The 14,562-nt window shown below is 37.6% G+C and overlaps 2 protein-coding genes across 2 annotated transcripts; one reads left to right on the top strand and one right to left on the bottom strand.

The window, feature by feature from the left end:
- The first annotated feature begins 1,847 nt into the window (after positions 1-1,847).
- On the top strand, positions 1,848-2,972 carry LOC116023406 (acidic repeat-containing protein-like). Its single transcript, XM_031264406.1, has one exon. The coding sequence runs from the start codon at positions 1,848-1,850 to the stop codon at positions 2,970-2,972; it is 1,125 nt and encodes a 374-aa protein (XP_031120266.1).
- Positions 2,973-8,839: 5,867 nt separating this feature from the next.
- LOC116023211 (purine-uracil permease NCS1-like) lies at positions 8,840-11,478 on the bottom strand. The gene is made up of 2 exons (XM_031264196.1): positions 10,810-11,478; positions 8,840-10,127 (listed from the first exon to the last, which is right to left on the bottom strand). Exons 1-2 carry the CDS (start codon positions 11,394-11,396, stop codon positions 8,990-8,992), a joined length of 1,725 nt encoding a protein of 574 aa, XP_031120056.1. The 5' UTR covers positions 11,397-11,478; the 3' UTR covers positions 8,840-8,989.
- Between the last annotated feature and the right edge of the window lie 3,084 nt (positions 11,479-14,562).

The raw sequence follows: 14,562 nt of genomic DNA, 5'->3' as shown, positions 1-14,562 counted from the left end.
GGAATACTCTCTTTGGAATCTTTATTTGATGATTAATTTGAATTGGGAAATTTTCCTATAATGATAATTTTGAGGAATTGAATATTATCTTTGGTGGATATTTCATGAGTTAAGGAATTCTTTTGAGTATTGATGATAATGTGGAGATCTTGAGGAAATTTTTACTTGGGAAGTTCTAAGAAAATAGTGACTTAATATTTCTCTTGGATTATGTTTAGGATATACACTATTTGTTGGCCTATCCAATATGTGTATATCCATTATATACATATGTGTGAGATCTTATTGTTGTGGTATGCAACTATATGATGGTGTGTTTTAGCATGACTAATTTCATATCATGCTTGTATAAATAAAAATAAGGAACATTATAAATGTGAAATATCTTAAGGGGTTAATGTGAAATTATGTGCTCCAAGGTGTTATGTGCTATGTGCAAATGTTTTACGGGGTGGAGTAAGTCTTACCAGCCGTCGTGTTGACTTTGTTTCCCCTTTAGTTAATTTTGCATGCAGGTGATGATTGCATGATTTGGAGCATGAGAGCGTTACACCCTTCTAGATTAATCTTTGGAGTTTATTTTATTAAATAGTCTAGAGGTTGTATCTAAAAGAAATGTATTTAATTAATTGTACTAGTATTAGTTTTAGGTTATTTTTAGTAGTTGTTTTAGCCTGTGCGTTTAGATACAAGTTGTATCTAAACGTGGCAGTAGCATCCCTATTTTCTGTAGTTTTGGTTTTGGGCTTCCGCAATTACAAGACATTTTTTAATTAAATAAATTCGTTTTTTTAAAATATTTCGGTTTGAAAAATGGGGGTGTTACAAAAGCAACTGAAACGACCGAAGAAGAAAGCCAAGAGGGATTAGCCAGATAAGATGTTGGAAAGAGAATCAACTGTTGTTATACCAATAGTAGAGGATCATGGACGAACTCTTAGTGATGAAAGAGCAAGAGTTCTTCCACCTCCCTTAGACTTTAGCCGAGAAGAAAGTGATGAGGACGATCAACTACCTCTCACTATGTTCATGAAGCCGAAGACTTCACCCTCAAAGCCATCTGAACCCGAGCTTATATCCGAGCACATCAGATCTGAGCCTCTCGAGTCGAGAATCACTTCTGAACCATTGGCACCTGTGATTCCTTCTTCTGAAAATCAAGATCTTGACATAGTACCACATCAACCTCCAAATGACTCAGACTCAAGCTCCACCTGGATAGAAGAAGACTCTAAGGGGGAAGATGTTGGTCAAGAGCGCCCTGCTTACAGAACGCTACCTCCATTCATCATAAGAGAGATTGTGGAAAGGTTACACCCTCAAGTGGCTGCATTCATACTTGCGAGGTATGAGTTCAAACCACTAGCGTTATTTCCGTATGCGACAACTCTTCGCATTGAGGAACTCCCCACCACTGATGAGGAGATTCAAACTCAAATTCCCGAGTCATCACACTCATAGATATGCCCTCTCATGAAGAAATTCTCAAACGAGAGCTTGCCAGAATGTATAATTGGCAAGAATGGAGAATGTCTAGCTTACGAGTCATTGCTAGCACGATAAGTGAAATGGCTGAAGAAGAAGAATGGGCGCTGGTTTGGATGGGGACAAGGTGCATTTTTTATGCAACTAAACCTGAGGAAATTGAAAGAGTTTTTGCTGAAAAACTACAAGGAAGAACAACTCGTTTTGGCAAAACTGTGAATTTAAATGTTGGCTATCGAACTCCTCGAGAACGCCAAATGCTCGAAGACATGCAAATTGCAAAGATTCACAACATTTCCAGAGCTCAATCTGAGATAAGGGATCTCTGACCAGACATTGGACCGAGTCATCGACCTGAAGATATGGATGATGAGGAAGACTTACACTTGAAATCTAATGACAAGAGTAGCGATGATTCAACCACTCCTGCAAAGAAGGATGATGATGATGATGACAACGATGATCCTTCTGGAAACTTCATTCCTCCTTCTACAGAGGCTACAAAGAAAAATGATTCTGATAAATCCTCAAAATCTTCCCGTCCTCATGATTCGGATGACAGACATGATGGTGGAGAAGCAAGTACCAACAAACCTCATGATAAAGATGATGACAGCCCGAAGACTGGTAACACTGAAATTGTACATCATGATGAGACTCATGGAAATGAGGAGCATCACATAATGGCTGTTGACACCGAATCATTGGATCACACTATTGTGCTAAGTCAGAGTTCAGCCCGAGGCGAAAACTTGGAAGTGTCTCCGGGTGCGAATCAAGACGACTTGTCTTTGATAGATGAGAACATGATCATCTCTTCTCTGAACCTCATTGATGTTGCAGTAAGGTCATATCCTGACTACGCTCAAGATAAAAATTTAGAAGCGTCTTGTAGTGCTGGTCATAAGGATTCGCCTTTGCAACAAGAGCCATCCGAAGACATGCCAGCAGACTTGGCTAATCATCATGATCTTGCCTTGGTTCAAGGTGGAAATCTGGAAGCACCTCCCAATGAAAGTCATGCTGATCCAGCCGAAGCCTCAAAGAGTTCGGATTCCTCTGAGGTAATTGTTAACACCACTTCTGCTTTTACTTCCCTAATGAATGCTATACAGGGAATGGCAAAAACTCAGGATACTCATTTCAAATCCATAAATGAGTCCATTGTCAAAATCAAGAAGGATATAAGGAAGCAAAAGAAGAAGGCATCCAAATCTACTGCTGATGCAAGGATCACAGCCCTTGAACAAAAGATTGACACTGCTTTTTTAGAGAACTTAATCTCACTGGGATCCTTAAAAGATTCCTTGGCTAAGATTAAGAAGGTTCAACAGGACCTGGTCACGAAGCATGCGTTCATCAAAGAACGTCTCGATCTCTCTTGTGTGAAGCTAGAATATGTGACAGGAAATCAAAACCAACTGGTACCTATATCTCGGAATTTGAGTGGACCCTCAAAGAGCTTCAGGTGTGTATTAATCGGCTAAGCACCAAAGTTGACTGCCTAATTGAGGTTAATGATGCCAACAAGGGGGAAAAGAGCAAGGGCACCCCGAGTACCTACAAAGGCAAAAAAATTGTAATCCGAGGAGATGACAAAAATGATGGACCAGGGAGTGGCAATCAAACAAGAGAAGATTTTTTAAATCTTAGAAAGACTACATCTCCTTCTCCATCACCAAACAAGAAAAGTCCTCTGAAGGACCAAGTACCAAAAAGCCGAAGGGATAGAATACCCGAGAACGTGATGGACGAATGATTGACTATGTTCTAGACGAAGAAGGAAGCGGAAAATTTTACCAAGATTGCAACATTCCTCCTTTCTGGAAAGGAAAATCTGTCAAGGACAGAGTCGAATACATAAAGAATCACAATGAAAGAATATATGAGCAAAGGAAGAAAGATGAAGAGATCTTCAGGATACAACCAGAAGGACAAAAGCACTTTGAAAAGTTCGTGAAAGAACTTGAAGATGCAAACAACATAAAAATTACTGCTGAAGATCACACCAAGATAAATGGAATCATTCAAATCATGACTGCAACCGGACAGAATTTCCTAGATAGAATGAATGCTCCTGAACTAATCAAATGGTGGAAATGGCGAATCATTCTAGGAGACAATCTTGGTGAAGCAACTCAAAACTACCTTATGCTCCAGATCAACAAGAAGTATTGCTTACAAGATTGAAGGCATGGATGTACTCAAAGCAAGGAAAGAAATGAATGACATGATTCAGCTCAAGGAACTTGAAAATCTTGAAAAGTTGGAGAAGGAGAACACTAGCGAGAGAAAGGAGAAAATATGATTTTCGTCCTCCTTTTATTTTCTATATTTTTGTAATGGTCGCTATCTTGATGAAATAAAGACAAGTTTTTGGGTTCTTGCGTGAGTGCGTTTTTAACTAGATCTTTCTCTCCTCTGTTATAAACTGTTAAACTCCAACTATTCGGCTATAGTAATAAAAATCCCTTCTTGGACATAAATAGCCAAATGGTGCGAGTATAGGTGTTGGCATCATCAAAAAGGGGGAAATTGTTAGGAACCCCGAGCCATTGATTTTGATGATACCAAAGACCCGAGGAGCCCTCAATTCTTGTCTGTGTATTTTGTTGTTTAGTTAGACGAGATCTTGTCTTAGTCTTAGTTAAACATATTCTTATTTCCGAAGAATTTAAGTATTCAAGTCGAAGACTTGAAGACACAAAGATATAAAGATTGAAGACTTAGAGTTGTAGGCCGAAAAATGGAAGGGCCGAACACATGAAGACCAAACAATCAATGTTGAGTGTTTCGAGAAGATGATAAGAGAATGATAAAATCAATCATTCTCACGAGTACCCAAGGCACTTGACATTCTCTGAGACTTGTCTTGTCCATAGCCTTGAGGTTGGGTATAACTTGAATGTCAAAATGGATCCTAGGCAACAATCCCTAGGAGCATTAAATGATTGTCACCTTTTTGTGGGACAAAAGACAAATTGTCCTTGCATAAAAGTGAACAAACGGCTAGAAAGGTACTGACATTCTGAAAAGGTCAAAACTTTACCCATTGGATATTACACACTGGACAATAGGTTTGAAAATTCAGGTTCCCTCCAACGGATCTGAAAATTCACACCTATAAATACCGTTGTTCCTTCTCACTTGAATAAGGTTGAAAAAGCGAAAAGGCATTAGCAAGCAATATTATTCTTAGTGTGTCAAAATATTCAAAAGCTCAAAATTTCTATCCAGATTATAAAAGAGATCTTGTGAAGCTCAAAGTATTGAATCAAGAAGATCAAACACAAGACTCTCGAGTTGGAAAAACACTTTCAATCATCTCTACTCGGAGAAGTAGAAAGAGGCGGAGTAGACTTTGAAGGAGTTGAAAAACCTAACTGAACGTGGATGCCGGGCTTAGTGATCAAAGGAGCACGTTGTAAAGGAGCTTTGTACTATTAAGGAGAAAATAGTGCAAACCTTCACAAGTTGTGAAGAAGAGTGGAGTAGGCTTCGTTAACAGCCGAACCACTATAAAAATCTCTCTCTCTCTCTCTCTTTTTATTTTACGTACTACATTGCATGCCACTCTCAAAATCTAATATTTTCATAGACTAAAGTTTCTGTGCAAAGTAAAATTAAAATTTGCTATAACCTATCTTATCCGCTGCATTTTTATCTTTGATCGAGTTCATCCTTCTTAAGGGATTGATCTTGCAAAAGTTTTCAAATTTCTTGTGAGTCTATTCAACCCCCCCCCCCCCCCTTTCTAGACTCACATCTCTACCACCGAGACCAACACACACTTAAAGTGATAGATCTGTTTCTTGCTAGTATTAATACTAGTACGGTTATGCCGATTGAGATTGAGAGTGATACCTTCATACTTGTTCTTGCTTATGAATGGGATACCTCCACTTGAGCAATATTAAGCTATGTTGATATTTAAGAAAGAGACTTGAGTTATCTATGATTATGAATACATGTTGAGATGGATGTTGAGAAAATCTATGTTTTTAAATGACTATATGGATGTGAATTCCTCATTATACTTGTATATATTCAAATCTATTTGGAAATTGATTATTTGAAGAACTATGCCTTTAAATGAATTTGAGAAGTATTGAGAAATACTATTTTATACTCCGTACTTATTATTTTGAAAGTGAGCAGTGATGATTTATAAGGCTATTATATTGTTTTAACAATATGAAGTATTTTACTAAAATCTATTACTTATATGATCTTATTAGTACTTTGAGTAGAGTGTGCGTTATCCTTAAATACTTGAGTTATGTGTGGGAAACCATTTCAGCAAAGATCTATACTATGTTTGGTGTTACTCAAACTCTTATACTGAATGGTTATAAAACCTATTTACAAAGTATACTTACTTTCAAAAGTACATATATGTACTTATTTTATGGGGCGGAGTAGAGCTTACTTAGCATTATATGCTAATCCTTTTATTTCTTGTTTTCCAAACCTTAAATGTTTTTAGGATTTGGACTTGTGGCTAGTCAAGACCGTGGCGTAGAACTTGTAAGCCTCGAGAAGTGATTATGGTATAATCGATATAGTTAGATTTGTATTGATGTTGTAGTTAGTTTATGGTTTGAAATAAATGAATATTTGTAATTGAATATTGTATATAGAACCCTTGTAGCTTGTGCATTTAGGTTTAGAATCTGGAAAACTCCGCCAAGGTCACCGGTTCACCTCTCACCGTCAAATAGTAGAAATTTTTAAAATCGTATACAAGGCTATTCACCCCCATCTAGACTTGTAACCCCTCACAACGGGAACAACACAAACACGTGTAATGCTAGATAGAAATTAAAATGTCCAATGAATTTAAATTAGACGAAATTATATAATCAAAATAAATGCAGAAGCACATTCATCTTATAACTATTTTGAGTAAAAAAGTTATAAAAGTATAGTGTAAAAAATAGATATAATCAATACATTATGGATAAAGAATGAATAACAAATTAGATTGTTTAGTATTGAAGAATGGTTTGATGTATAGATATCTGGCTTGTAGAATCTTTTATTTACCATTTTGTAACCATGCGAATGTTATTTGGAAGTTTTAGTCGTAGCAACTATCCGAGACTAGGTAGTTGTGGTGGTAACATTCCCCGGTGTTAGTTTTGGATTCTGCTACGAGTGTTATATTTATACTAGGCTCAAATGTTAAAAAATTGGGGGTGTTACAATGGCAACTGACCCAGAGGAAACACCTCCAATAGTGTACCCATCGTCGCATATAAACTCCTTAGCCACCAAAAAATCAAACAGCTACGCCAAGGTCACCAGCTCACCTCTCGCCGTTAAAGTTGCAACCAGTGGGCGATACTCTGAACAAAGCCCCCGGGAGATGTACAAATTCTGATCATCAAGGTTCACCGGACAATCAGCTAACGCCAAGTCTTCAACCAGCAAACCAGAGCGTTCGAGCCCTAATCGACGAACCAAGAGGCTGTTCGATTGACATCCAGACCTGACTGGACGTTGTCTTGCCAATAGCTAGATGCATCACTTCATCTGAAAGCGAGGAGACTAGCATCGACAAAATTGCTTGGTCTTGTTGAACCCAAGCTGCAGTAGAGAGAGCAGTAGGTGACGTCGTCGCAGGAGAAGAAGAAGAGACGCCGGACGATGGTGGAGTAAGAGCAACAACAGTACTCGTTAGGCACTAAATGGTACCATCAACGTAGCCTAATAGACTGTGTCCTCTTAAGAAAGGCACTAACTGGGTTCGCAAAAACAAATAATTGCGAGATGTTAATTTGATCGAAATCAAATGGTGGGTAGAGGATAATGAGTTATTAGAAGCAATAGATACAAGAAAAATGGCATAAAAACAATTCGCTTGGAAGATACTCCAACAGAGCTATCATTGTCGTCGGCCATGAAGTGAGAAAAACCTAGTGACGGATACTAGATGAGAGCGGATTTTTGAATGTTATTAGAAATCGGAACAGACAGAACATAAATACAAGGTAAGAGTCCTATCCAGAATATACAGGACTATAGTCCTATAGTAAGCACAATACAAATAATAGTAGATTCCTAATAGATACAATTTAGTGTAAAACAAAAGCTCATATGGTCTATAAATAATGACTTGTAAACCATTGACATCATGTATTTTGTCCTATATTTTGATGTGCGTATTGGTTCAAATAATGCAATTGAAATAAAAATTTGATTCTTTAGAGTTAATTACCAATTTGGTCCCTCGACTATGAGGATTTCACCACTTTGGTCCTTAAATTTTAAAATTGTCCAATTACATCCTCTACTATGAAATTTTTGACCGAGTTAGTTCTCATCCTAAACAGCTGGCTGACAGAAGTTAAAATTGAGGATACAAATGTAATTTCACTACCATTTCTGACCGAGTTCTTCCCTGTAAAGAGGAATGGTGGATTCTTCCAATGGCTTCAACCTCTGCTTCAAACTCAGAGTGAAACAACCACCACCCCAATCATGATGGACACGCCGGAAATTAAAGAAATCGTCACCAACCTGAGTCTTTATTTCCCTTTATCTTCATGCCCATTTGAGAAAAAATCCGGGTTTTGTGGGTTTTCTGGGTTCGGGAAACCTTTTGGGTTTTGGGCTTCTGGTTCTCTGGTCTTGTTCCTTCACCAATTCGCCGGCGAACAGATCCAACTTTTCCAAATTTGAACTCTAGGCAAGCTTCTTCCCTTGGAATAACAATGATTCCACATTCTTCTATGCCAGCATTTCGTCTGTCATGCTTGCCGATGACTCCAATACATTTTCCTCTCCTTCTTCTTCCCTAATATTTCGTGGCCTTGAATGCGGACATAGTTCCTTTTGCTGTCGGACTCACCAAACGCCATTGATATAGCTTGATCTACCTGTTATTCGAAAAAGAGTGTTCTTTCTTTTAGTTTTACCGTGATGACAATGCCCAATGTTATATTAAAACAAATAATACTCCGTAATAATAAAGTCACTTTTAATCCCAAAAAATATTTTATTTTTCTTTTTTATTTGAATTTCCTATTTTACCCTCCCATTTTGAGGGTAAACGGGACCATTTTGGTTAACATTTCCATAGTCGATGATGCAATTGGACAATTTTAAAAGTCGAGGAGGTGAAATCCCAATAGTCTCGGTAATTATTTCTAATTCTTTTTTTTCCAAATGAAGCACACAGAGCCAATATCGCCTCCACTGAGGCTTAAACCCACCCATGTGGGGTGCAACCGGGTGCCGCTACATCACAAGGTCTTTGGCAACTCTGATTCTTTAGTAATTGAAATATGATTTAATAAACAAAATAGTCTCTTTATTTGATACCAAACAAGAATTAGAATAAAATAAATAAATATAATGATTCAAGTCTGATAATAGAAAGCAAAACCATGAACAATGTTTCTTTTCTGTAAATTAAAGTGATACAATTCTAACAAGAAATAACCACAAGGAAATTTACAGTAAAAAGTAAAAGAAAATTAAAAGTTGGAAACAATGAACACTATGGTGTATTAGGTAAAAGGGGCTCTATAGATTCTTGATTTCTATTTCTGCCACTCAAGAGTGACAAAATCCAATAAATAGCCCCAGCAGAAAAGAAGCTAAAGAACCAAGCATTGTTGTAAATTTCAGTGAACACCCTAGGAATTGACCTCAAAACCCCAACATTCTGCAAGAAGCCTGGAATCACAGGCAAAATCCCAATGACCAATGCCAGGAATGCTGCAAAATTGTATCCATTGGAGTAATAGTATTCCCCTTTGGGATTCAAAGTGTATAGCTCCTTGATCTTTAAATCCATTCCCTTAATGAGATAATAATCTGTCAAAACTATGCCCCCAATAGGCCCCAAAAGTGCAGAATACCCCACCAGCCATGTGTACACAAAGCTCTCACTTGACTTGAGCAGCCTCCATGGCTGAAAAACAATCCCAAGCAAAGCTGTCAACACTGCACCTCTTCTGAAGGTGAATCTTGATGGGCTAAGGTTAACCAAAGCGTTCGCGGGAGCGACAACATTTGCAGCTATGTTTGTGGTGATTATGGCAAGGCTGATTCCAAGAATTGCAATAATCATAGTCCAGAACCCACCAATTTGTCCCAGGAGCTGAATGGGGCTGGAAATCACATCCCCAAAGATCACTTTTGTTGAGGATGTCACTGCTAGGCCTACAAATGTGAACAGCCCCATGAAAACTGGGAGGCCAGCTTGACCTATGACTTGGTCTCTCTGGGATTTTGCATATCTTGTGAAATCAGGGATGTTCAATGCTAAAGTTGCCCAGAAACTAATGTTGGCTGTTAGGGAAGGGAAGAAAAGAGACCAAAACTGTGAAGATGTGAGCCTAGAGGACAAAGAAAGCATGTGGCCAAACCCACCAGCTTTCACATATGACCAAATGAGAAGGCAAGAAGTGAGTGCCATCAGTATTGGGGCTGAGTATTTCTCTACCTCTCTAATCCCATCAATCCCATTCCACACAAATCCCAACTGGGCTAACCAAAATGCAATAAAACATGCAAATTCAAGAGGAGAAGTGCCCAGCCATGTTAAAGGTTGAGAGAGTGATGATTCCTTTATGATTCTTGGTAAGAGCAGGAAAATGGCTTCCCCACCAATCCAAGTCTCAATCCCATACCTGTTAGTTTAAAAAAGACAATAATGGTTGATTACAGACAAACTCTAGTCATTCACTTCAACCAAACCACTTAATAAGTCCAATTACACTACATAATTAAGGCCAAAATATATAATACTCCTTTTGTCTCATTTTCACCTGTTATATTTACTATTTATTAGTCAAACCAACCATCTTTTCATTATTTATTTTCTTTAGTAACTTTTAATTATTTTTAAATTTGATTTTTTGTTTTTAATAGTATTTTTAATTTGTTTCTAAATGTATAAATTTTATATCTAATACTAAAAATAATTAAATTAAAAATAACTTCAATGGAGGGAGTATATATGAGTTAATGCATATGGGTCCTCTAATAAGTATAGTTGTTTAAATATGTTTAATCTTAAACTTTCAAATCAACCTTTTGAATTTCAAATTATTAGTTTCCGTGGTCCAAGTTAACCTCCTTCAACTTTCAAAATTTAACTAATTGCAATCAGCCTCAAAATGGCTATAGGTGGTTAAAATTTGATATTTGAAGTATCACGGGTGATTAATGACTACGAATAGTAACAATTTAAAAGTAAAAAAAAAAAACAGATCAATTTAAAAGTTTGGGACTAAACTTAACAAAATAACTATAATCTAAATATCATGGTATTAACTCGAGTATATATTATACCGGAAAATGTAATATTACCATCCACATCCGACCAGTGCCCGGAGCAGGGTGGGGATGTGGGCCCCACGTATTCCGAAGGAGGACCGTGCCAGCACCGGAAAGGGAACGCCGTAGCGCGTGCCGGCGTGACCGGTGAGTACTAGCGCCACCATTGTGACAACATTGGCCACTACGACGGTGGCGATTCCTTGCCACCACGCCATGCCGAGGTCGACTAGGCTGCCGGCGAGGTAATACGACGGCACGCCCACAACCAGTCCAATCCACAGGCTGGCCATCTCCCAGCCGGAGAACGTCCGCTCCCCGGACGCCGTCGGCCGGAGGTCATCGTTGGCCAGAGTGGGATCTGGGTCAACGACGAGATCATCGGCGTCAAATTGAGAGGTGAACTGGGGAGGTTGACTTGATGGGGATGCCATGGGAGTAGTGGTGGGCTGATGACATGTTTTCTTGAAAGAACGGCGGGCTCCTTGTTTCGGTGTCGGAATCAATTTGATAGGTGTAATGGTTTGGAAATGGCGTTTGGGTTTGGAGAAAATTGCAGGGATAGAGTCATGGTGGGGTTGATGAAGATGAAGATTGAAGCTGAGACATTTGGAGACCATGCTTTTGAAAAGAGATTCAGATTTGGGAAGATTCTATATGGGATCAGTAGGCAATTAGAGATAGAGGATGAGTGGTCGCCTGTCGCCATAATATTCTTGTTCAATGAATAAAAAATTTAGGAATAAGATACGAAATATCAATGAAGTTAACAAACTATTTTTAAAAATTAATTAATTAATTAAAATTTTAAACTTATAAAAGTTAAGCATTGTCATGATAAGTGATAACTTCTTCATTCAAATATAATACTTAACTAGCTATTGTCCCGTGCGATGCACGGACAAATTTGTGAAAATATATAAGTTATTTGTTATAGTAAAATATTATAATAATTAAAGTTAAATTTATATAGTATTATTTATAAATTATAAAAAAAAAAAAGATTTTTAGTATACAAAGGTATAAAATTTAAAATGTATGTCTAATTACATTAAATTTTAAAATTTTAAATGTGTAAATAATAAACGTAATAATATTTTTTAATAGTTGAATAAAAGGAAATGAATATTATAAATTATTTAAAACTTCTTTGTAAATCACATTAGTGTTTGAAGTACATATCTTTTCTAATTCTTTACAAATTAAAATAATTACATTTAGAAATGAACAAAATTAGAATTTTAATTTTGTATGATTAATATAGTGTATAAGTATATGCATGTATCTAAGAAAAATTTTAAATATTTATGAACACACATTTAAAAACAATATTATGAAACTGGAAAGAAATGCATAAAAAATTAAAATAAGGGAATCGTTTTTTTTTTAAGAAATGGAAATACTTTAAATGTTTTGTTGAAATTATTAAATTGATTATGGAATATATATTTAAATTTAAAAGATGCATAATTGGTATTTATGTTTGAATTAGGTTTATTTCCCGGTTAATAAATTTTATTCTATATGTGAACCTTTCTGTAACCCCTCGTCTATTGCGATAAGTTTATGGTTCGAAAAATATTTTTTTTAGGCTATGACATTTATGAGATGATCTCTCGGTACTTCAGAAAGATTTTTATAAGTGAGACTAGTTATTGAAAAGCTGCGATCTACGAACCGGTCACGAACCGTAAAATTTTTAAGGACGTATATACAGTTCGAATTTCCCTAGGAGATGGATTATTAAGCACGATACGATTAAGCGTGAACTTCCTACTCAGTTCAGTGGAAATTAAACGGACTGTAAGAGTGAAATTTATTACGAACCTCCGTACCACTGTATTTCGCGAAATACCGGAAAATTCTCAATTTTAGTGGTTAATGACGGGATTATTTTTAGAATAATTTTGGTATTAAAATTTTCCCGAATTAAGTTATATTCCTCCGAACTTTTATCTGATTTAATCCCTAATTGGCAAAGCAAACTTACTCTACCAGGCATACCATGGGATTGTGACAAGTGTCACATTTATTTACCACATAGTAATAAATAATTAATTAAATGGGAAGAGTATGGGATAAGCTAAGCCATGCTAAGATGTAACTTACACTCCAAGTCTTCCCCATCTCTCCCACACTCATTTTCGAAAATAGAGAAGGAAAAAGAGAAGGAAAAATATCATTTTCATCTTTGGGATCCAAGAACTCCATAGCTATTTTCTTCAACTCAAGTGCTTCCATAATAGGTAAAACTTTGGTTTTATTCGGTTAATATGACTAGAATCCTTCCTAGAACTTAAGTTTAAGCTAAGGGTTCATGAAAATGTTGTTATGGTGATTTTTGTTTAGGATCTTCGGTGAAAAGTTTGGAGGAGAAGGTCACCATCTTTCTACGGTCTTAAAAATCTACTTGGGAGGTAAGGAATCCCTTAAGTTGGTTTAATCACTTGAAGGTGAACAAATGCTAATAAATTATGAAACTAAGAATTTTATGTGAAAATCAGGTGTTAAGTTTGTGAATCTACAAGTTGGCTCAAAGGACTACACTTGGAATTTTTGGTGATTTTTGTATACATGTTCATGGCTAGTTTATGCATGTATATGTTGTATTTATGCCCATATAAGCTTATACCTGTGAAAATAGTGGAAAATCGAGGCGTTGCAACCCAGTTTTTGCTGCCCGAAGTTGGCAGATCCGGATGGACGCGGCCGTGGACGCGCGTCCACCGCGCGTCCATCGGCGTCCAACGTTTCGGCGTCACGGCCGAAAGGCCGGACGCGACCACGGACGCGCGTCCATGGGTGTCCAATGTTTCGGCGTCGAGCCGAACGAGCGGACGCAGCCCGGACGCACGCGTCCGCCGTGCGTCCGACGCTGCGGACATCCGCGAGTCTGCGCGACGCGGATCCGTTTTCGACCGAACTTTCTTCCGATGTTTTTGCTCCTGAATGTTACGATGTTTGGAAGGCCTACGGGCAACCGAGTCAATTTTTTGAAAGTTCAAATATTATTGGGTAAACTTATGTTCATCAATTTGGAGAAAAACCGTGTTTTTAAGAAACAAGTGTGTCCCTTGTCACTTGGGAATTTATGGTGAAAAGTCATTGGCAAACATGAGTATTTTGGAAACATATTTGGATAAGAATAATTGTTTTGAGACATCATGTGTAAAGTACTAATTAAACTCAAGGAAGGATGAATGTTTTGAAAACCTTAGTTCCTGGATAATGTTGTTGAGATGTTTGACTTCGCGGGAGGCTTGTGAGCCGTGGCCCCGAAGTTATTGAGATGTTTGACTTTACGGGAGGCTTGTGAGCCGTGGCCCGGAAGTTATTGAGATGTTTGACTTCGCGGGAGGCTTGTGAGCCGTGGCCCCGAAGTTATTGAGATGTTTGACTTTGCGGGAGGCTTGTGAGCCGTGGCCCGGATGTTATTGAGATGTTTGACTTTACGGGAGGCTTGTGAGCCGGGGCCCGGAAGTTGTTGAAATGTTTGACCTGCGGGAGGCATGACTGCCGCGGCCCGAGGTTCTTGAAAATATTCCGAGATTACCATACACTTATCCAGGGGGAAACTAAGTAAATTTTACTAACTATGAAAATCTAGTTACTCCGTAATTATGTCGAAGAATAAAATGTCACGAGTTTTGAACAGTAAAGTGTGTTGTTGAACTCTCTATTTTGAGTTAAATGATGGGAATTCTCGGAAATGAAAAGTATTATATGCTGATGCAACTCGTATACTCTACTATACTTTCTTTTGTTGATAATCCGGTTGCAGGTAGA

Source organism: Ipomoea triloba, chromosome 6, assembly GCF_003576645.1.
Source record: "Ipomoea triloba cultivar NCNSP0323 chromosome 6, ASM357664v1".
NCBI classification, from domain to species: Eukaryota; Viridiplantae; Streptophyta; class Magnoliopsida; order Solanales; family Convolvulaceae; genus Ipomoea; species Ipomoea triloba.
The sequence above is the reverse complement of the archived record's forward strand: the minus strand, read 5'-3'. Positions and strand labels throughout refer to the sequence as shown.

What these genes read in the sequence shown, in the direction of transcription:
- LOC116023406 (XM_031264406.1), top strand. Translation starts at nt 1,848, where the DNA reads ATGGATGATGAGGAAGACTTACACTTGAAATCTAATGACAAGAGTAGC.
- LOC116023211 (XM_031264196.1), bottom strand. Translation starts at nt 11,396, where the DNA reads ATGGTCTCCAAATGTCTCAGCTTCAATCTTCATCTTCATCAACCCCAC. An exon ending in GCACTGGTCGGATGTGGATG is followed by an intron (nt 10,128 to 10,809) that starts GTAATATTACAT and finishes TTAAACTAACAG; the next exon opens with GTATGGGATTGAGACTTGGA.